Here is a 21,432-nt window from a genome sequence, read left to right as displayed (position 1 = left end):
CTTAATTCAAGAGTATAAGAACGGCCATACTGGGTCAGACCAAAGGTCCATCCAGCCCAGTATCCTGTCTGCTGACAATGGCCAGTGCCAGGTGCCCCAGAGGAGGTGAACCGAAGACAATGATCTAGCGATTTGTCTCCTGCCATCTGTCTCCAGCCTTTGACTAAAGGCTAGGGGCACCATACTTTACCCTTGGCTAATAGCCATTTATGGACCTAACCTCCAAAAATTTATCAAGCTCTATTTTAAACTCTGTTAGAGTGCTGGCCTTCACAGCCTCTTCCGGCAAGGAGTTCCACAGGTTGACTGTGCGCTGTTTGAAGAAACATTTTCTTGTATTAGTTTTGAACCTACTACCTATTAATTTCATTTGGTGTCCTCTAGTTCTTATATTATGAGAACAAGTAAATAACTTTTCAATATTCACTTTCTCTACACCATTCATGATTTTATATACCTCTATCATATCGCCCCTCAATCTCCTCTTTTCTAGACTGAAAAGTCCCCGTCTCTCTAGCCTCTCCTCATATGGGACCCTTTCCAAATCCTTAATCATTTTAGTTGCCTTTTTCTGAACTTTTTTTAATGCCAGTATATCTTTTTTGAGGTGAGGAGACCACATCTGCACGCAGTACTCAAGATGTGGGCGTACCATAGTTTTATAAAGGGGAAGTATGATATTCTTTGTCTGATTTTCTATCCCTTTTTTAATAATTCCTAACATCCTATTTGCTTTACTGACTGCCGCTGCACACTGCGTGGATGTTTTCAGAGAACTATCCACTGTAATTCCAAGATCCCTTTCCTGATCTGTTGTATCTAAATTTGCCCCCCTCACATTGTATGTATAATTGGGGTTATTTTTGCCAATGTGCATTACCTTACACTTACCCACATTAAATTTCATTTGCCATTTTGCTGCCCAGTCACTCAGTTTGCTGAGATCTTTTTGAAGTTCTTCACAATCTACTTTGGTTTTGACTATCCTGAACAGCTTGGTATCATCTGCAAACTTTGCCACCTCACTGCTTACCCCTTTCTCTAGATCATTGATGAACAAGTTGAACAGGATTGGTCCCAGGACTGACCCTTGGGGAACACCACTAGTTACCCCCCTCCATTGTGAAAATTTACCATTTATTCCAACCCTTTGTTTCCTGTCTTTTAACCATTTTCCAATCCATGAAAGGATCTTTCCTCCTATCCCATGACCACCTAATTTACATAAGAGCCTTTGGTGAGGGACCTTGTCAAAGGCTTTCTGGAAATCTAAGTATATTATGTCCACTGGATCCCCCGTCTGCATGTTTGTTAACCCCTTCAAAGAACTCTAATAGATTAGTAAGACATGACTTCTTTCTACAGAAACCATGCTGACTTTTGCCCAACAAATCATGTTCTTCTACGTGTCTGACAATTTTATTCTTTACTATTGTTTCTACTGATTTGCCCGGTGCTGACGTTAGACTTACCGGTCTGTAATTGCCAGGGTCTCCTCTAGAGCCCTTTTTAAATACTGGTGTTATATTAGCTGTCTTCCAGTCATTGGGTACCGAAGCTGATTTAAAGGATAGGTTACAAACCACCATTAATAGCTCTGCAATTTCACATTTGAGTTCTTTCAGAACCCTTGGGTGAATGCCATCTGGTCCTGGAGACTTGTTACTGTTTAGTTTATATATTAACCTATATATATTATATATTAAAAGAGATTTTCATAATTGAACTTATTAGACTGACATAATTAAAATAATGCAGTTCTGTGTGGTTTTTCTCCCCATCTTTCATATGGAGGACTAGAACTTACAGGAAATCATTTGCAGCATGATGTTACTACTTTGCATTTGATTTTTGCATCTTAATTTTGGCTAAAAGGAATTCTTTATTAAAAGAAACCAGCTTCACACCATGTCTTTCATTTCTAATACATCCATGGCAATCACTCAAGGGGAGAAATAACTAATTTACTTTGTGGTTGGTGCCCAATGCTAATCAACTGATACCAATTAGTTTTGCAGGGCATCTGTCATATCCTAAAGGAATTAAATTGAGGCAGTGTTGTGAACAGTGTAAATGCTGAACCAAGCCATTGCAGTGTAGGAAAAAACTAAACTAGTTGTTAAGTGACTTGTAAAAAATTGCCTTACAGAAATCAGAAATGGGAATCTAAAGGCCATTCTGGGACTTTTCTTCAGTTTGTCTCGGTATAAGCAGCAGCAGCAGCAGCAGCCACAGAAACAACATCCCCAGCAGCATCTGCCTCAGCAACCTTCAACGGTATCCCACCAAGCAGGGCCTCCAGTCCAGTGCCCAGTTGGGGTGCAACAGCAACAGATGCCGGCTTCACCCCAAACGCAGTGCCAACAGCCCCAGCAAGCTGCACTTCATCAATTAAAAGCACAACCAGAAATGCAGTCAAGGTGGGATGGTTTTTCCTTTTCTATTGTGGTTTTTATTTTATTTTATTTTAAGGCATTCAGAAATAAAAACAGTTTGTATGGCAGTTTTTCCTTAGGACAGAAAGTATTTAGTGTCTCAGGCTATCAGAAGGTAAAAGGTGCATAGCAATCAGTTTCACACCCCTTGAAGTCAAAATAGAAGTAATCATGAAGTTCTGTTTGTGGCAGCAATATTCATATATACAGGTTTAAAATGCCCACTACATGAGTGAGTGGGATTAATTTAACTTTTAAAATACATGTGGTGGCTTTATTTCTTTTGCCTTTTGCTATCAGAGGATTTATTTAGGTGTACTTGGCCGTGTCCACACGAGCCCCAAACTTCGAAATGGCCACGCAAATGGCCATTTCGAAGTTTACTAATGAAGCACTGAAAGGCATATTCAGCGTTTCATTAGCATGCGGGAGGCCGCGGCACTTCAAAATTGACGCGCCTCGCCGCCGCGCCTCTCGTCCCGACGGAGCTCCTTTTCAAAAGGACCCCGCCTACTTCGAAGTCCCCTTATTCCCATCAGCTCACAGGACTTCGAAGTAGGCGGGGTCCTTTCAAAAAGGAGCTCCGTCGGGACGAGACGCACAGCGGCGAGGCGCGTCAATTTCGAAGTGCCGCGGCCGCCCACATGCTAATGAAACGCTGAATATGCCTTTCAGTGCTTCATTAGTAAACTTCGAAATGGGCATTTGCGTGGCCATTTCAAAGTTTGGGGCTCGTGTAGACGTAGCCCTTGTGAGGAAACACTACAGTTGTTTATATGCGGTCAAGGATGCTGGCCTAGAGGACACAAACGTGATAAAGTGCAGACTTTATATTAAATATACCTTCATGGGGATTCCACTAAGTAGGGTGATTTGTGGCTTATAATATATTTTTAAGATTCTTGCTGATGCATTCAGGTGAAAACAAAAGAAATCACTATTGAGGAATATGTTCACTGTTATGGTTCATTCAAACCAGCCTAAGCCTGTTGTCCAAAAGTCGTTGGCTATCTGACAACTGTTTCATGGCTTATGTGAAATGAGTTTGATGTTCTCACTCAGGTTGTAATTAGAAGAATGTTCCCATTACAACTGGCACCTTTGCTGGCAATCCCAGAAGAGAGACCAGGCATTAATTCTGTGAGAATTAAGCTATCCTCTGATCCTCCTTCCAAGTTAGACTTAATGCACAATGATGGAGACAGTGACTATGCTATACTTATCGACTATGTCTACTGCTGGCAGGGTCATGCAAATGAGGGCATTCAACAATGCAAATGGCCACTGATTTACATAGTCGCACACGATTGCTCTCCAGGCAGAGGCTTCTGTTCTCACAAAATAAGCCATGTAGACAGGGTTCTGTCTACCAACCCCCCCTTGCCGGCAGCCCTTATTCCTCATTTTTGACAAGGGGGTTTTGGTCAACAGACCCCCATCTACATGGCTGGTTTTGTGATGACGGAAGCCTCCGACAGGACAGCGGTCTTGTACAACTATGCAAATGAGATGCACAACTATGCAAATAAGCAGCAATTTGCATGACCCTGCTGTCAGCAGCACGCTGTGTAGATGTAGCCATTCTGTGTACTTCTGTCTATTGGACTGCATGCCCTTGTGAAGGCAACAGGACTCTGAATGGGAGAAAATTGAGGAGGATTTAGCACCACAGAAGACATACTTGTATACCTCTTTTATATATTGTTCAAAATATATGCACACTAATATGTTTTCAGTGTAATGGTGCAAATCAGTTTGTAATTTTAAAGTGAGTGCTGCAGCAAGGCTGGTTTCCATAAACCAAAACCACCACCGGGGTATAAATCCTTAAGGTGAGTCTGGATGAAGAGGGCACTTGTCAAAGCTTGTTCGATTTTTCTTGCAGCATAAAACGGCTTTTCTTTATAGCCAGCAGAGCAATGTGGGTTTTTTTTTCCATGGTTGGGCCTAGCCATTTTTCTTAACAGCCATACGAAATTGGCATAAACTTAACTGCAGAGTAATTATTGTAAAACGAAGTTGAGCAACACGAACTAATCTCAGTGATCCTTTCTCAACACTTGAGTGTTGGTCTGGAGCCTGCACAGTAGTCTATGAACTGAATTAAAATCAAAGTAATTTTTAAAAAATATCAGTCATAACTTGAGGATTTGTATTTCGGGAAATTTATGCATTAACTGTAGCATGCCGAGTTACCAAGTCATTCAGTTTCTTAAGACCATTGTATATAATAAAAAGTTAGAAAGAAAGGAATAATGAAACTTGATTTGCAAGCACATGCAAACCAGGTCAGTCTAGGCTGCACCTCCATTCTGCACATGAAACTAACACACAGTATAAAAAGTGAATCATGTCTGAGGTATTATGTCAGGGAGAAACGTTGACCTGTGAAACATAAAGGAAAAACTCCCTTTTCTAAAATCATTGGCTCAGGCCACTAGCATTTTGTGAATGTTTCATCTTTGCTCACTCTTTTTCTTCCACTTTTTCTTTCCTGTTGTACAGTGCATCACCCAGGGACTCATCTCAAAGCAAAATCATCCGATTCACTCTCGGTCAGAAAAAGACTTCTAGGTTAGCACTTCTTCCTCTTCTGTGAAGCATGGATAACCTTCCTTGCAAGATTACCAACTGCATGTTTAGGGTTCACCTTTAAATTATTTTATCTTTTGGTTTGTAGCCAAGCATTCAGAATAGCTGAAATATAGAGATCATCCGCTTGTGTTCTCTCTGATACTGTGTATATTTGGATAAATTTTCCAAGGGCAAATAGAGGAGAGGATACAGTCGCTCATGTTGACAAGAAAATAATGGACCTTGGTAATACTCCTGAGCTTTTCATTCCAAAAAAAGGATGGTGTTTCATTCCAAAAAAAGGTTCTCTCCCTCAGCACACACTATTTCTATACCAGTTATTCTTTATGTTTCTACTCTGTTGAAATTACTAATGTCAGGATAGTTTTCTCTGGGGTAATAAAAAGTGGAACTTGTGTCCGATGAGACAAAGCAACAAAGTAGATATATTATCTCATCACTGCTCCAGAACTCCCTAGTGCCCTGTAGCAGAGAACATCTAATCTCCCTGAAAATGAGTAATAGGTATTTCTGTCCATTTTGTCTTTAATCCCAACTTGACTCACATGCCAACCCTTATGAGCCTCTCACAGCAGCACTTAAAAAGACTGGTCTAATCATTATTAATACCTCTGATATTAATCATGGACTTTCTTGTGATTAATATTACTCTTTGTATGTTATGGTCATATGTACTTATTTAGGAATTCCACTCTAGCTCTGCTTTAACTAGTGTAGTCAGTGGCACTGACAGCCACCGTGGGCCATGGGGCAATAAGGGAAGGTGACCTGGCTTGGCCAGGAGTGGAAGGGGTGGGGCCTGGGTAGACCCCACCCTACTCCCTGACAGCTTCAGGCAGCCAGAGTAGCACTACTGCAGCATTTCAGAGGAGCCCAGGGGCATTTGCCCCCATCAGTGTGCATTTTTACTTCTCTTGTGCACTAACTGGTAAATTGTACCCGTTTCTGTAATAAGGAATTATCCTATCATTCTTTTGTCCTTCAATTTGAAGCAACATCCCAGAAACTTACCTTTTATTTGGTGAAGGGAATGTCTAGGCATCATAAAGATGCTTTGTTTTAGAACCCCTATTCTGAATCACCTTATAAGCTTTGTTGCTTCTCCCTATTCTGTTTCCCTCCTAACACCAACTTGATGCCTGAGACACATCAGGTTCACCGTTTTCACATGGTTACAGCCTGTATTAATTCACACGTTGGCTAGCTAAATGTTCTGAAGAGTACCAAGAGTGGTCTCTCAACTTACCTAAACTCTGATAATAAGAAGCCAGGAGTTGCACCCTGAAACTAGATTTTCCCCTATAGAGGCTGTGGCTATACTACAGAGATTACAACTGTAGTGTAGCCATAGCCAAAGTAGCTGTATACACTTTCAAATAATCCTGGGCAAGTAAAAAGATCTGTGTTTAAAACAAAATTAAATCAGATAAATCACAATGGAAATCTGATGGAAGAATAAGTGTCTTGACAATATATCTGCATGTTTTATTCTTACATTTATTTTCCATTTTATGCATATTTCTATAAATAGCAATCACGATCTTTGCTATCCTCCGCTGGTCCGAGTGTCTGGGTTGTCCCTTTTACCATAGTGTGCTCTTGAGGTTCTGCAATGCTGGCTTTTCCAAGCAACCCATTTTGGTCAAAAACTTCACTCCACATTAGAGGACCATGCAGGAAGAATAACTCTTTTCTCACCCACCAATCTTACCATTAAAAAAAGGGAGTAGAGAACACATTCTAAAAGAGTCCAGTAGCACTGTTCTGAGGGTTAGACCATATTAGAAAACAATGTGGAGTCTTTTTTTTTTTTTTGAACAATTAGGTGATGTAGTGATGCTTGCAAAAGACTGAATTGAATACCTATGAACTAGCATGCACGCTGCATGAGCTCTCTCACCCTGCCAAATTCAAGAAAAGCGTGAAAAATGGGACTGAGAGCCCTGAGCATTCATGTTTCCCATCTTTTCTCCCCACCTCCTCCTGCCTCTTCTTTTTTTGTCAATGATAAAGTGTTCCAGGGCATTCCAAGTTGAGTTTGCCTTTGATCAATGCCATATATAATTTTCTAGCATCCCCTAGTGTTGAAACTGGCTGAGTGTCTTTATAAACATTAAGAACTTGAGGGGGTTGTCTGGGATACAACAAAGTAAACCTCAAAACCCGTAATGTTATGTGCCAGAGGCTGTGGTGATATGAATATATAAATACATGTTTTTGTTTTTAGTGGTTCCGATGTATTTTGTGCCCCTCCGAGCTTTGGAAGCATGTGCATGCATCTGTTAACATTTATGCTTTTCCCTTTTTTATTTTTTTCATTTCCCCTTCACTAATCTCTGCAGAGTTGGTGGATTCGAAAAACAATGCTAAAGCTCCTCTCCCGACTTCCCAGCACTAATGGTGTTATAGATGCAACAATGATTTAGCACACTCTAGTCCTTTTTGAAGAATATGCTAAAGTATAGTTTTACTACGCCTTCCTAATAAGAGCTTCTGGATTAGGCTCATTATTGGTCTACTTCATTTAGGTAATCTTATGGGTGGGTTTTAAAAAAAATAATTATGCTGAACACAGTAAAGGTTGAGGGTAGCTCAGGTCTTCCAGTGTTGCCACCACATGCAAGGTAAGCAGATTCTGGTTTTTAGCCTCAAAAATGCAAGTGTCACAACACTTTGCAAAGAACTTGGAAGTCTGAACAAGTATGCGCAAGTATGTATTTTTATGATTTCATTTCATATTTTGTTGCTCTCGTATTTCTTTTACTTAGATTCATAAAAGTGTGCTGTATGTACGTTAAGACTGATTATCCAGGGTTCCTCATCTGAAGGAATTAGAAGTCCATATCTTATTCAAATTCAATGGAAATTGGTCATCTGACTCTATTAGGCTATTTTTAAAAATATCAGCTACTCTAAAAAAAAATCACATAATACACTAAATCTTTCTCATCATCCTACTCTAAAACCCAAATTTCCTTTCCCCAGAAAGAGTTTGATAAGACAGATAAACCTTGCAAGCCTGGGGTCTGCTGGATCAAAAGGGAAATGAGTTTTAATGGAGATTCTTTGTTGACAAAACATGGCTATCAGCATCCTGCAGTTTAATCTAGGAGGCTGTTCAGTTCAAACTCCTCAGTTGACCCCACTGCTGAGCTATAACACAGGGACTCCACTGCTGGGCTATAACATAGTTCTGAGGCAACCAGAACTGAAACCTTAGCGGTTATTGTAAATCCAAAAATAAAAAATATTAACATTCCATTGAAAATCAGTTGCTAGACAGGTCAGTTCCTTGCGCACAAACGTAGTGTGCTACCTACAGAAAAGTACCAGTTGCTCAGCAATAGCCACATTTTGTCCGTTACCTGTTTCTGAATTGGACGTAGTCCTCTTTAGAATGCATTCTACTGTCTAATTTAGGAACATAATCTCAGATTATCCTCTTTCTTACACTAATTCTATTGCAGCATAAACCTATTAAATTAAATGGAGTGGCTTCTCGTTTACACTGGCATAAGGGAGAGAAGACGACGACCAAGAGCAACAGCATTGAAGAAAAGAGACTGAGGACATGATTCTGCTGCCTTGATTTAGATTGAGTAGTACTGCTAGTAGTCCCCTTTGAGCCCAGTCAGACCACTGGCCAAGTACAGTACTAATCGATTCAAATAAGGGTGGCAAAACTGGGTTCTGAATCTGGAAATCACATTTTAGAATAGTACAATATCCAATTCAAGGAATTTTCCTTAAGTAAAACTATTCAAACTATCACTCTAGTCCTTGTAATGTATATTCTTATCCAGGATGCTTTGTGGTAGCTTGGTTAAATTCCTTAAAAAACCCACAAAATGTTATTGCTTTGCTGCCTTTATTCCTGGATTACGCATGGTTTTCAATTGTCTTTTCCTTTTCCAAATCGTTGTGGTTTTTCTTATGAGTACTTTGTCCTGTTTTGTTATTTTTTTCTTAACAGACTCCCAGGTCCTACCACGAGGGTATCTGCTGCAGGCAGCGAAGCCAAAACTCGTGGGTCTATCAGTGCCAACAACCGGCGCAGCCAGAGCTTTAACAACTGTGACAAATCCAAACCTGTTAATCCACAGCCACTTCCATCAAATAGCAATGAAAAAGGTAAGGGAACCTCTTGTATTTTCTCAGGTCTGCTTTGCTTTGGTTTCGTTCCATGGAAATGAAGTAAGACTGGAGTAAAAAACGGGTGAAAACATCTCTCAGATTTGTAGTCTGGTGCAAACACAGTGTCGGATCTGGGGCCCCCTGCACAGCTTTCACTCAATCCTTCAGTAGCGCTTCCACTGAAGCTGCCAGCAGTCCTTCTAGTAAGGACTTGCTAAAAACTGAGCCTGAGCTCATTGTCTCACTAAAGTTGGTAGGATCTTCAGCTGTCAACTTGAGTGGAAATAGGTAAAGTCATTGGGATGCGGCTGATCAGTATTTAACAGAGGTGACAAAAAAAAAAAAAGTGCCAGAAGGAAATAAACTTGAATGGGTAAGTGGCAATCTCACAGATTCGGAAGCTTTTTTAATAACAAGAGTGAGGGAAAAGCTGAGTAAGAATCAGAGTAGGTACCTGCATGTGAGATATTCCCTCCCCAAAATGGGTTTGTTTTCCTTTTAAAAAAGAACAGTCCCACTGCTACAGATGTTCCTCTGTTTCCTAGGACCCTGTATGGTTACATACTTAAAAACCTGTCTGGAGGCCTGAACTAAAACTGGTTGAAGTCAATGGGAATTTTTATATTGCCTTCAGCAGGCTGTGGATCAGGCCTTCTTCTGTACCCGATATATAGATGAAGAAATCTGTTTGCAGAGCTTCCGGTCAGCCGGAACCGGAAACCATGTCTGTCGATAAAAGGGCCACGGAGCATCTACACAGTTGTTTTGCTGACAGAACACTGTTGAGAGAGGTGTTAAACCTGAACGGGGAGAAGTATAACACGGCCAGCGGATGTGCTAGGTTTTGTCAACAAACTGTCGCGAAAGCGCAGTTTGTGTATAGATGCTCTGAGGTTTTTCTGGACAAAAGCCCAGTTTTGCCAGGGACAACCTCTCATGTAGACATAGCCCTGTGGTGCTTTGTCTTCTTACTCTTGGATACGTAGTCTTTCAAAATGATTTTAGCCACCACTCTTTTTTCTTGTTTATAAACATCCCTAAGCTATCACATGTAGCAGAGGTCACTCCTGCTTGATATCTGATTTTCTTACCTTCTGAGCTTGCTGTATACATTATAGAGAAAGACCGTACTTCAGTAATCACATTTCAAGTAATTTTCTTAACAAAATGCAAGGAGGCTCTCTCAGTGATGTAAAACTTAAACTTGACAGCAGAGCAGTTTAGTAGTAAATATGACTATAGTGATTCACACGAGCATTGTATTTCAGCATGAATTTAAATTTATCACTCATAATGTGAAACTGTAAATAAATGTCCCTATTATTTAATGGGGATAGGATACAATTCTTGCTTCACAGATCAAAGCTGGTGTTTTAGGTAGGAAAGAAAAAGGTTCCTTCCTGGTTTTTAAGGTATTGTTTTTTCCCCGCTCCTGCTGCTGTAATTCCATCTCTCCTTTTTGATTCTCGGTCTGTCTTCCTGCTATGTATCTTCCCATCATGTCAGTTTGGTTTTCACCTGATCCCTTCAGCATTTTACTAGCTGTCCATGTTGACCGAATCGACAGGCTGCTCTGCTTCCTCCCATGGTCTCTTTTCCAAATGACCTGCACTCTTTAAATGTTTGTAAACTTGCAGAGGGGAGAGATGTGGGATTTTCTTTTAGATTTACTATTATCTACCAATTGTTTTTCAGTCACAAAACACTCAATTTTCTTCTTTGTAATTAAGTCCTTACAGAACCCTGCAACATCAGTATTGTCAAGAGATTATCTTGCTGCTACTAATTGTACTATCCAAGAACTTACTAGCACAGGTTCATCTAATAAGAGCAGGCAGCACGTTCACAGTGCTAGGACTAGTCACAAAGAGATAGCCATGTTAGTCTGTATCTTCACAAAACAAACAAGCAGTCATGTAACACTTTGAACACTAACAAAATAATTTATTAGCTGATGAGGTTTTGTGGGGCAGACCCACTTCTTCAGATCTGGAAATAGTCTGATAATCTATTTCCAGATCTCAAGAAGTGGGTTTGCCCTACAAAAGCTCATCACCTAATAAAATATTTTGCTAGTCTTTAGTGTTGCATGACTTTTTTTTTGCTCTAAGACTAAGGACTTATGTATGGGCAACAATCCTAACCTCTACAAGTAAAACTGAGGTCAGCCTGGCTACATTGCTCAGAGATGTGAAACATAGTTTGATTGTCTTAATCCCCTGCTGTAGATTCAGCTAAACTGATGGAAGAATTCTGTCAGCATCTCAGATAGGTAGATTATTAAATAGATGGAAGGTTTTCTTCTGCCATTGTAGGAGACAGTGCTAGAATGGTGTGGCTCCAGCTCCATAGCTGTGCTCCTGTAGTGGAGATATACCTATTTACATAGGAATTAGACCACAGTAATCAAAGGCAGGAGTAGTCCCCTGGTTTTGAGCCCAAGCTGTGCCAGGGATTCTCTTTACCCTCGGGCAGGTCGTTAGAAGATATATTTTCTAAATGGTCTGTGCTTTGGGGTGCCTTTGTGATAAGAGGATGTCTCAGGCCCAACAAGGGAATTAAATTCTCATTTGCTGTTACAACATTAAACAGTTAAAAGTGGTGCAGAGTTTCATGTCAGCTTATCGCTGACTTACTCCCATTTTGCCAACTACCATTTACAATCTTTGTAACCTTTTATTAAAGACACAGAAGAAGCAAAGCAAACAGTTAAAGCATTTGAAATGGAAAGTATTAAGCAAGGCTTTCATTTTAACACTTTTCCTTATTTCCTTTCCCTTTAGCTGTATAAAGCCTTTTATAGGAAAATCTCCCATTTGACAGTCTTCAGGTAGTATTAGCTGTCCTCTTGAGCAGGAAAAGCAAAGTTCAGTCGTGCTGATTTAGAACTGCTGCTATTTTTGGAGTACGGTCCTGCTTGCTTTAAGACAGAACAAAGACAAACGTACACAGAAAGGGTGAGAAAAGAGAGCTAGAAAATTCAGAGTTTGATCTTTGGTGCTGATTTTTATTTGCGTCTTTGCTGCTTGGGAAAACGCAGCCAAGCACACGGACTTAACAGCCATTCTGAGTCCTGGCAATCTTGTACCAGTACATTTACCAGAATATTTACGATGTTGCTTTTACCTGCCTTTCTGGTTGCAGGCTCATAGTACTTATCCTAAGATGCTGTTATCTTACTTGATAATAGCCAAACTTTTCCTATATAGAAAGATAGGACAGAAAAGAAATAGCACAAGGAAAGAGAGTAACATGGGGAGGGGGGGAGAGACATGGGGTGTGTGTGGGGGAGACATCAGGCCCCCAAGTCTCAGGTTCTAGCCATTATTTGGCTGCAGCTGGTGGAGCTGGTAATGCTACCTAGCTTCTTCTCTTTGGCTTGGTCTGGTTAGGATATCTTTCCAGATGAGAGCAACAGAGTCTCAACACTGTCATGTTGGAACTCGGTGTCACAAGAGATGGAGGGATAGTAGCCATACCGGTAAAGTTTTGTTCTTTCCATCAGGTATCCCTCTGCTCCCATTGGTGACCCACAGATAAATAGTGCCCAAGAAGTGGTAGTGACCTCATCACACTAAAATTAGCCAAGTGAAATACATTTTGTTGATTTCAGCTAAAAAATATTTCTCATGTTTCTCGAGGATTTTTAACTTATTGTCATGACAACCCTGACTTTATCAGGAGCTTTTTTACTTAATCCAGTTTGCACTGGTTCATTTGTCTCCAACTTCTGATTTGTTTAAACATTTTTATATCATAAACTGAGTTGGGTTTCCATTTCCTTAGACAGCTTAGAGCCAACTCTGCACTGCATTTCAATTTGGACATCCAAAACTCAGGGCCTCTTCTCAGAATACAGCTGAGAACCTTCCTGTGCTGTATATAGTGTAGCAACACAAGTTAGTCCAGTAAAAGCTATTATTTTGCGCATCCTCTTTTTCTAACCTTCCTGTGTTTCAGTATCCCTGTTCATAAAATGGGGGTGCTAATTCTTCATTAACTCACAGGTGGTACGTTCCTTCTCTGTCCCTCAGAGATGCTTCTTCCATTCAGGTTTCCTAAACAGGTTGAACCTCTCTCATCTGGCACCCTCAGGACCTGACCAGTGATGGACAAGAAAATTTGCTGGATGACAGGATATTGTCTAGCACATTGCCAACACTTCCACTGCTTACTGGGCTCTTAGAAGACATTTGGGGAAAATTACAGGTAAAGAACAGCACAGATCACAAAGAGCCGGTACTGGTGGCTGTAAACAAAACTTTCAGGGAACACAGGAAATTTGGCTGCACCCATGATAAGAAGTTGTCCAGCTAACTAAAATCATGCTGGATTACACAGTTTGCCAGATGAGAGAGTTCTGTGTTAGAGAGGTTCAAACTATATACACTTTTGCTTTTTTCTTTACAACCTGTGCCCTTAGCCCCTTATCTTCGCTTCCGCTCTGTTCATTTTTCTTCCCAATTAGCTTATGCCCTCTTAACTAGACAAATCAAAGTAAAATAAAATATAGGATTTACATAATTTACATTATTTTTACCACCACCATATTGTTCATACTTCTTGTGTGTTCTCCTTCTTCTACTGTGCTCCTGTCTTATCTATTTAGATTGAAATCCTTAGTTATAAGACACTAAAGGCATGTAATTTAGTTGTGATTTATTAAATTCTGTTAGTAGAAGAATGGAAATGTTGAGGTGTTCTATGTGAGTCCTCCGTATTTCAGCTTATTCTGCGTAGCTTTTTATTAGCTGACAGCTTCACTATTGTTATAATTTATTTGTAATGCAAAAGGCACAGGAAGCCACAATCAAATTTGGGCCCCATTGTGCTAGAGGAAAGAAGGTCACATCTGGAGGTCTGCCTTTTCTAGCACAGCAATGTGATGGCTGGACAAATTGTTTCTGAAGGGAGGAGTTGGGTGATATCCTTGCCTCATTGAGCCATTCCCTCTCTTTATACCATTAAACCACTTCTGTCAGAGACTATCAATCCCTGTTTCACTAGGACTATCAAATTCTGAAGAAAAAATTTTTAAATCTTTGGAATTAATTGAACTGGACTGAGAACCATGTGTTTTTTATGGTGTTCCAAGATGACATTCCAGTTTCCCTGAAAGGGGTTCAGTATTCTTACAAAGAATGAAGTGTTAACCTTTCAGTCGTACTTGCTTTGTATACTGGCTCCCCACTCTGAATCAATGTTTTACTTTAGGAGTATAAATATGCAGACAGTATGGGTCAGTGAGAATATCCCCAGAGCAGGAAAAGAATAGAGCCAACATAAGTTTCCCAGTTCTGCTCCTCCCCAGTTACTATGGACATCCAAGTAAAGTCTCTTCAGCACCCTCTTTTCCTATTTCCTTGTGGGTTCCAGCTTAAGTCTTGTATTGTGCTGTTGGTGGTCAGTTTTCTGAGAGTATTTCCAATCCATTGCCATCTTCTCTTCATGATTTCTTCTTCGAAGGAAATTAGTGAGTCAGTTGCCATAGGTCTTGGTTGCTGATGGTGTATGGCCAGTGGATTGGGAGGATTTTATGGAAGCAGTTATTGATAAACCTCTGAATTTTCTGGGCAGTCCTCTTTGTTGTTCTCCAAGTTTCTGCTCCATAAAGCAGGACTGAGTTGACATTAGAGCTGAATAGCCTGATCTTAATCTGAGTTCTGATCTGCTTAGAATCCCAGACGTTTTTCATGAGGAGGAAAGCTTGTTGCTTTCCCAGTCCTTGCTCTCACCTCAGCATTGGTGCCCCCCTCTTTATGGATGCTGCTGCCCAGGTATATGAAGACCTCAGCTTCTTCCCACACCCTGTCACCAAGTATAACTGGCTCTATGCTACTGGTGTTGATTTTCAAGGTTTTAGTTTTTCCCCTTGTGGATGTTCAAGCCAACTGTCGCTGAGATGTTGGCCAGGTGTGATGTCTTCTCTTGCATCTGTCAGTGGCTGTGGGACAAAAGTGCCAGATCACTGGTGAAATCCAGGTCACCCAACTTGGTCCACAGTTTTCACTGGATCTCTTTACTTTTCCCCGTTGTTGTCATCTTCATGACCCAGTCTATCACCAGGAGAAAGAAGAAAGGCGGCAACACGCAGTCTTGTCGGACTTCAGTCTTCACTTTGAAGCTCCTTGTGAACTGTCCCCCATGGTAAACTTTGCAGGTCATTCCTGCAGAAGAGTTCTTAATGGGGCTGACTAACTTGGCTTGTAGGCTGTAATGCTGAATCAGCTGCCAGCAGGTTTCCCTGTGTATGCTACCAAAGGCTTGCTCAAAGTCAATGAAGTTGATGTAAAGTGGTGAATTCCATTCTACAGATTGCTCTAATATGATTCGCAATGTTGCAATCTGGTCAATGCATGATCTATTCTGTCGAAAGTTGGCTTGCTGGTCTCTCAGCTCTGGGTCCACTGCATTTTTCATTCTTTCCAGGATGATTCTGTTGCAGATCTTTCCTGGCACTGACAGATGTGTGATTCCTCTATAGTTGTTGCAGCTGCTTAAGCTACCCTTCTTTGGGATCTTGATGAGGTAGCCTTTCTTCCAGTCTGCTGGTATATCCTCGTCTTCCCAGATCTTCTCAAACAGGGGAACGATATCTCTACTATGGTATCAATGTCTGCTTGGAGGGCTTCTGCAGGAATGTCTTCTGGGCTTATGGCTTAACCGGTTTTTGCTTTCAAGATGACCTTCCTGATCTCCTGTCTAGTAGGTTTGCTGCACTCTATTGGAAGATAGATTTTGGCTGCTTTGATGTCCGGTGGATTTTCTGGGGCCGGGCTGTGGACAAGCTCTTCTAAATGTTCTTCCCATCGGCTCAGTTGCTTCTCTGTCCCTACTATCACCTGTCCCTCTTTGTCTTTGGCTGGTCATTCAAGTCTGCTGCATTTTCCTGAAATCTTTGTAGTGTTGTAACTACACTGTGCTAGTAAAGTTGTGGATGGGGGTAAAGTCATAGTATTGTGTTCTACCTATAGAGCAACCTATAGCAGATCAGGCAAACCTCCACGGCTGCACTACTCTTTGCAGACTAAACCAGTTCCAGAGCAGACAGCATATACCTACCTCCACTGTGGACCCTTCTGTTCTTCTGCAAATGCTAGCTTATGTCCATTGCCTTGTTGATGTGTGTGCTCACTGCATGTACTGGTGCCGGAGGTTCTCCCCTCAACTTGTGTCTATAGGGGACCAGCTCGGGTGCCCTCTGGAGTGACATCTCTAAGCCACAGTGTAAAGGGCACCACCGTATCCCCCACCCCCATCAGTTCTTTCTTACTGCCAGTAACAGTGCTGGAACATCCACCTTCTCTTTCCTTGTGCTTTCCTCCATCAAGGTGTCCTTAGTGGCTCTATTGGCCTCCCAACGGCATGATCAGGGCAAATCAGTGTTCTCACCTAAGTCCCTCTCATTCCTAAATGGACTAGATTGACTCTTCTCATTGGTCAGTGACCCGGTTCTACAATGGGACTTCACTCTCAGTCTCTCGAGATTCATAGGGCCAACCTTTGAGCCTTTGGCTTCTTGTTCCATTTCACACCTCTCATGGAAGATTGCTTCCTTTGTAGCTATTACCTCAACAAAGTGAGTATCTAAGATTGAAACCCTTATTTTGGAGCCTCCTTACACACACTCTTATAAAGACAAGGCCCAGTTGCGACCCCACCCTGCATTCTTGTCTAAGAGGGTGTTCCACTTCTTTCTTAACCAGGGCATTTTTCTCCTAGTTTTCAGTTGAAAGCTACACTCAGCCATGGGAGTGGGGGAGGTGGCTGCACACACTAGATGTCTGGCATGTCCTAGCATTCTACCTGGAGCACACCAAGTCTTTCTGCAAGTCAACCCAACTCTTTATCACAAAAGCAGAAAGGATAAAAAGCCATCTTGTGTCCTTGTGAAGGATCTCAAACTGAATTGCATCCTATATCCAGACCTGTTATGAGTTAGTTCAGGTCGAACAGACACCAATATTAAAGACCCATTTGACCAGAGCACAAGCTTTCTCAGTAGCCTCTCTAGTACATGACCCCATCCAGGACATCTGCAGGACTGCCACTTGATCTTTAGTGCGCACATTCACAACACATTATGCCATCACTCAGCAGGCCAGAGATGATGCTGGATTTAGTAGAGCTGTGCTGCAATCAACACATCCATGAACTCCTACCTGTCTCTGGTGGCACTGCTTTCGTGTCACCTGCAATGGAATGAGCAAGCACTTGAAGAAGAAAAGAGAGATCCCTTTTCTCGTAACTGGTGTTCTTCAAGAGGTGTTGCTTGTGTCAATTCCATGGCCTGCCCTCCTTCTCCACTGTTGGAGTTTCTGACAAGAAGGAATGGAAGATTGAGGAGCTGCTGGGACCCCTTATACTGCGGCTTACAGGTGCCACTCTAGAGGGCACCAGAGCCAGTCTCCTATGGATACTGCAGAGGGAAAAACTTCCAGCACCTGTGAAGCACACACAACTACAATGGAATGCACATGAGCAATACCTCCCAGAGAACACCAGTTATGAGAATGGGTGCTATGCACATGTAACCGAGAGAAGATTAGAACCCCTAGGGATAGGACTGCCATCTCCATGGCATCTCTGTCTTTCCTGGGAGATTCTTCATAGAATCTGCCCCACTAGTTTTCTTTCTTAAGGGCCTGATTCCACTTACAATGGGGACCCTGAACCCAGCTCTAGCATTGTAAAGTGTCTTAAAATTAATGTAAATGTAATTTACAACCACTTTATGGCATCCTTATACTGCTCTTAGCATGTAAAGGGATCCTGGGGTGGGGCTGCCAACTTTCAAATGGCAGCTCCTTTCAAAACTGCACTCCCTACCCTGCCCCTTCTCTGAGACCATACCCCTCACTTCCTCTCTCTGCCACCCTCACTAACTTTCACTATGCTGGGGCAGGGGGTTGAGATAGTGGGGTATGGGCTCTGGGGTGTGGGCTGTTGGTGGGGCCAGAACAAGGGTTCAGGGTGCAGGAGAGGGCTCTGGGCTAGGAGGATTGCAATAACTTCAGATGGAGCTAAGAGTTCTCTGGTGGGGCTGGGGATAAAGAGTTCAGAATGCAAGAGGGACTCCAGTTAGCGGTTGGGGTGTGTGGGCATGAGGACTCCCAGGGGCATGGGGTTTGGAGTGTGGATGGGTTTGAGGTGCAGGAGATGGCTTGGGGTGGGGGACAGGTGAGGTGGGGTGCGAAGGTGAGGCCTCTGACTGGAGATGTGGGCTCTGAGGTGTGGCTGAGGAGGAGGGGTTTAAGTGCGAGATGGGGCTTGGGAGGTGGGTTCTAGGAAGGAGTTTAAGTGCAAGATGGGACCCTGGGCTGAGGCGGGGGGGTGGGGAGTTGATGGTCCTGGTGGCATGTACTGTGGATCCCAGGATATGCCCACCTTGCATTTCGCTCTAACTGGCATTGGCAGTGCTGGATCTAAAAGACCTATGCCGCACCCTGAACAAGGCTTTCAAGGGGAAGATAATTAAGATAATGAATGCTGTAAATGCATGGCATTCACTATTTGAAAAACAATTGGTTTTAACCAACAAAAGTATACTCCTGCATCAGTGTAACCAGAGCAAATCTCCTTGTAATAAAGGTAGTTTTGTGACTTGCCATCTTGAGCACACACGTGAAAAGCAGGTTCAGCAAATACTGTTTCCCTGACACTTATGAAACATGCCTTTTAATTTCGTGTTTGGAAGGCTGTGTCAATCCCAGGCAAAGGGGAATAGAAAACGAAACACCAAGAAAGCTATTTTTGATGAGTATTGTGATAAGAATGGAAAATGACCAGTGGAAACTTCTTAAAAATGTTCATGTGACAAATAACTCTGTTTGGTCTCCTTACCTCTTTTATAATGAAGATGCCAAATGTACATGATTTAAATTTAATTCAAGGGTCACTTAGTGTAGGTTTTTAAGATGGAACATACTATAGTTTTTCAGAGATTGCTTATATGTGTGGCAGCTCCTCAGAAATAAAACCAATGTTCTCTCTCAGACAATTCTCATTTAAATGACATTTACTGAAACTGTGTCTCATCGCTGTTATTAATTTGACCGTATTTATTAGCTTGAGTTTGTGTTTCAGGCCTTTGTAATAGAGTGTGCCTCTTTGGTATTTTAAAGGCATCTGTAGCCCAGGAGGTTTTGAGCAGTTGCTTTGCAGTCAAACTGGGACAGCTTAACTGGCATCTCTAGTAAAGTTGTTGCACCAATAGACTTAGAACAGCATAATAGTTCAGTGTTTTAAATATCGAAACGTTTTCACCTGCTGGGAGTGGAGATGGTAGTTCTACACCTACAGGTTCTAGTCTGCTCAGTTACATGTGCATAGCTCCTATTTGCATTAAGTGAGAATGTTGCATAGGAGAAGACTAGAGCCCTGGTCCTGCACACGTGTTTATTCATGCTGACTTGTCTCATTTCATTAGATGGTATTTTTGTCCACTCTCACCCACCATCAAATGTGTTGGCTGAGCTTCACTGGTCTTAACAGTCTTAGCCCAAGTGCCCAAAACTCAGCTCTTAATGATGTCAATGGGGTGTAACCAGCCCTGCATAAGAGGTACTCAGAACCTTTGGATCAGGAGCTATATAAGAAAAGACTTTGTATTTGCCATAGAAAATGCTTAAATGTCAAAAAGTTAATAGTAATTTATCTTGGCAAATCAAATTCTAGGTACGTGAGATGGCATTATTCTTAACGGTTAAGCCGTCTTTTCTGTAGGTGACATTAATGCTGATGATCTGAGTTACAAGCATTTGGCTTTTTACTTCCAAGAATGTTTTATATACATTGTGTATTCAGGATGTTTTAATATCATAGCAGTGGAACCTGTCAGGTAATCTTACAATTATTTGGAATTAATTGAGAATTTGGTGAAGCCAGCTTGGTTTATAATTACGTATTTTTCATATGTAGACCCAGAATTTGAGAGTATAGTAAAACTGAATTCAAGTAAATTCTAATTTTGTGGTGATTTTGGAGATATTTAAAGTTTTCATAAAAGCCAGGGTTCACAACAGAATTTTGGTTTTGGTAAGAATTTAAGCATATAATAAACTACATAGGCATAGGAAAAACCACATTTACGTTTCATACTGAAATGATATTTTCCAATCCAATCTAATATCTCTTGACAAACAAATTCTCCTGTTTTCCACTGTACTGGAGGTTAAGGGGTACGGGAAGAGTAAGTGTTCCTAGCACTTATCCCCTAAAAGTGACTGATGATAAAGGTTTGTGATAGATAAGCATTATCATCTCTACATGTGTCATAATAACAAGTAATGTTTTGGAGAGCAATGCAAGAAACTTAGTTTTCAGTTTTAGATTAACAGTTCACTCTTTAATCACTCTTAATCACATCTGATGAAGTGAGTCTGTGCTCACGAAAGCTCATGCTCAAAACTTAGTCTATAAGCTGCCACAGGACCCTTCGTTGCTGTTACAGTTCACTCTTGTCATTTAACAATTGTAGTTCAGCTGATGTTTGTGAAGTTTTACTCCTTGGCTACACCTGCTGTGCTGTCTAGTGTCCTTTGTTAAACCAATGAATATACCTGCCAAATTCAAGAGCACAACAGGTACATTCCTCTTGGACACAAGGACTGGGAGACTAAGGCTTGTTAATATTTTACAATACACTGCCTATTTCCTTCTGTTTGTGGAATGGGGAAGGAGAAAAGGAAGTCTGCCTAAAGAAGTTGTAGACTTGGAGGGAATTCCAGGACGTGTGATTTCATGATACAAATAGGCCTCAGGGTAATGCACTTATTTTGTTACGGAGTATGTTTGTAAATTATACCTTTTATTAATCTACGGTCTTTCCCCCCAATGTAAATTATTTTGTTAATCAATTTTCTGTATTTTGTGGCAATGAAAATAAATTAACTGAAGCAGTTAATACACCTGAAATGGAACGGACAGTAAATGGACCAGAGAGGAGCAGCTGACTAACGGAAAAATAACACTAAATTTTGGGGAAAGGTCCAATTATTCAAATAAATTATGCAGATGTTTATAGCAGACTTAGGGAATGGCTTAATTCAATATCAGATATGGTTGTACTGTGTTAAAAATAGGATAGGTTCATGAATTACACATACATGGCTATCACCTATCCACTCCGTCTCAGCGAAGGAGCACATAGGATGACTGGCAGTACTCAGTGGACTGTCCCCATTAATGTTGACAGTATTTTTACTGGGTTAAAAATCTTACATGGAGTATGATGTCAGAGGGAACCACTGTGATCGTCATGTCTAAC

At 41.4% G+C, this 21,432-nt stretch overlaps 1 protein-coding gene across 6 annotated transcripts in view; it reads left to right on the top strand.

Annotated features, from left to right (window-relative positions):
* NAV2 (neuron navigator 2) overlaps positions 1-21,432 on the top strand; it is a 359,017-nt gene that overhangs the window by 148,054 nt on the left and 189,531 nt on the right. For 5 of the 6 annotated variants that reach the window (XM_074997676.1, XM_074997677.1, XM_074997675.1 and 2 more), the window contains 3 exons: positions 2,150-2,420; positions 4,941-5,009; positions 9,004-9,161. In XM_074997676.1, coding sequence (XP_074853777.1) covers positions 2,150-2,420; positions 4,941-5,009; positions 9,004-9,161 — 498 coding nt within the window. The remainder of the gene's footprint in view (positions 1-2,149; positions 2,421-4,940; positions 5,010-9,003; positions 9,162-21,432) is intronic. The other variant, XM_074997678.1, reaches the window with a different exon arrangement.

The sequence above is a fragment of the Carettochelys insculpta genome, chromosome 6, assembly GCF_033958435.1.
Source record: "Carettochelys insculpta isolate YL-2023 chromosome 6, ASM3395843v1, whole genome shotgun sequence".
Lineage (NCBI taxonomy): Eukaryota > Metazoa > Chordata > Testudines > Carettochelyidae > Carettochelys > Carettochelys insculpta.
This window is presented reverse-complemented; position numbering and strand designations above follow the sequence as displayed.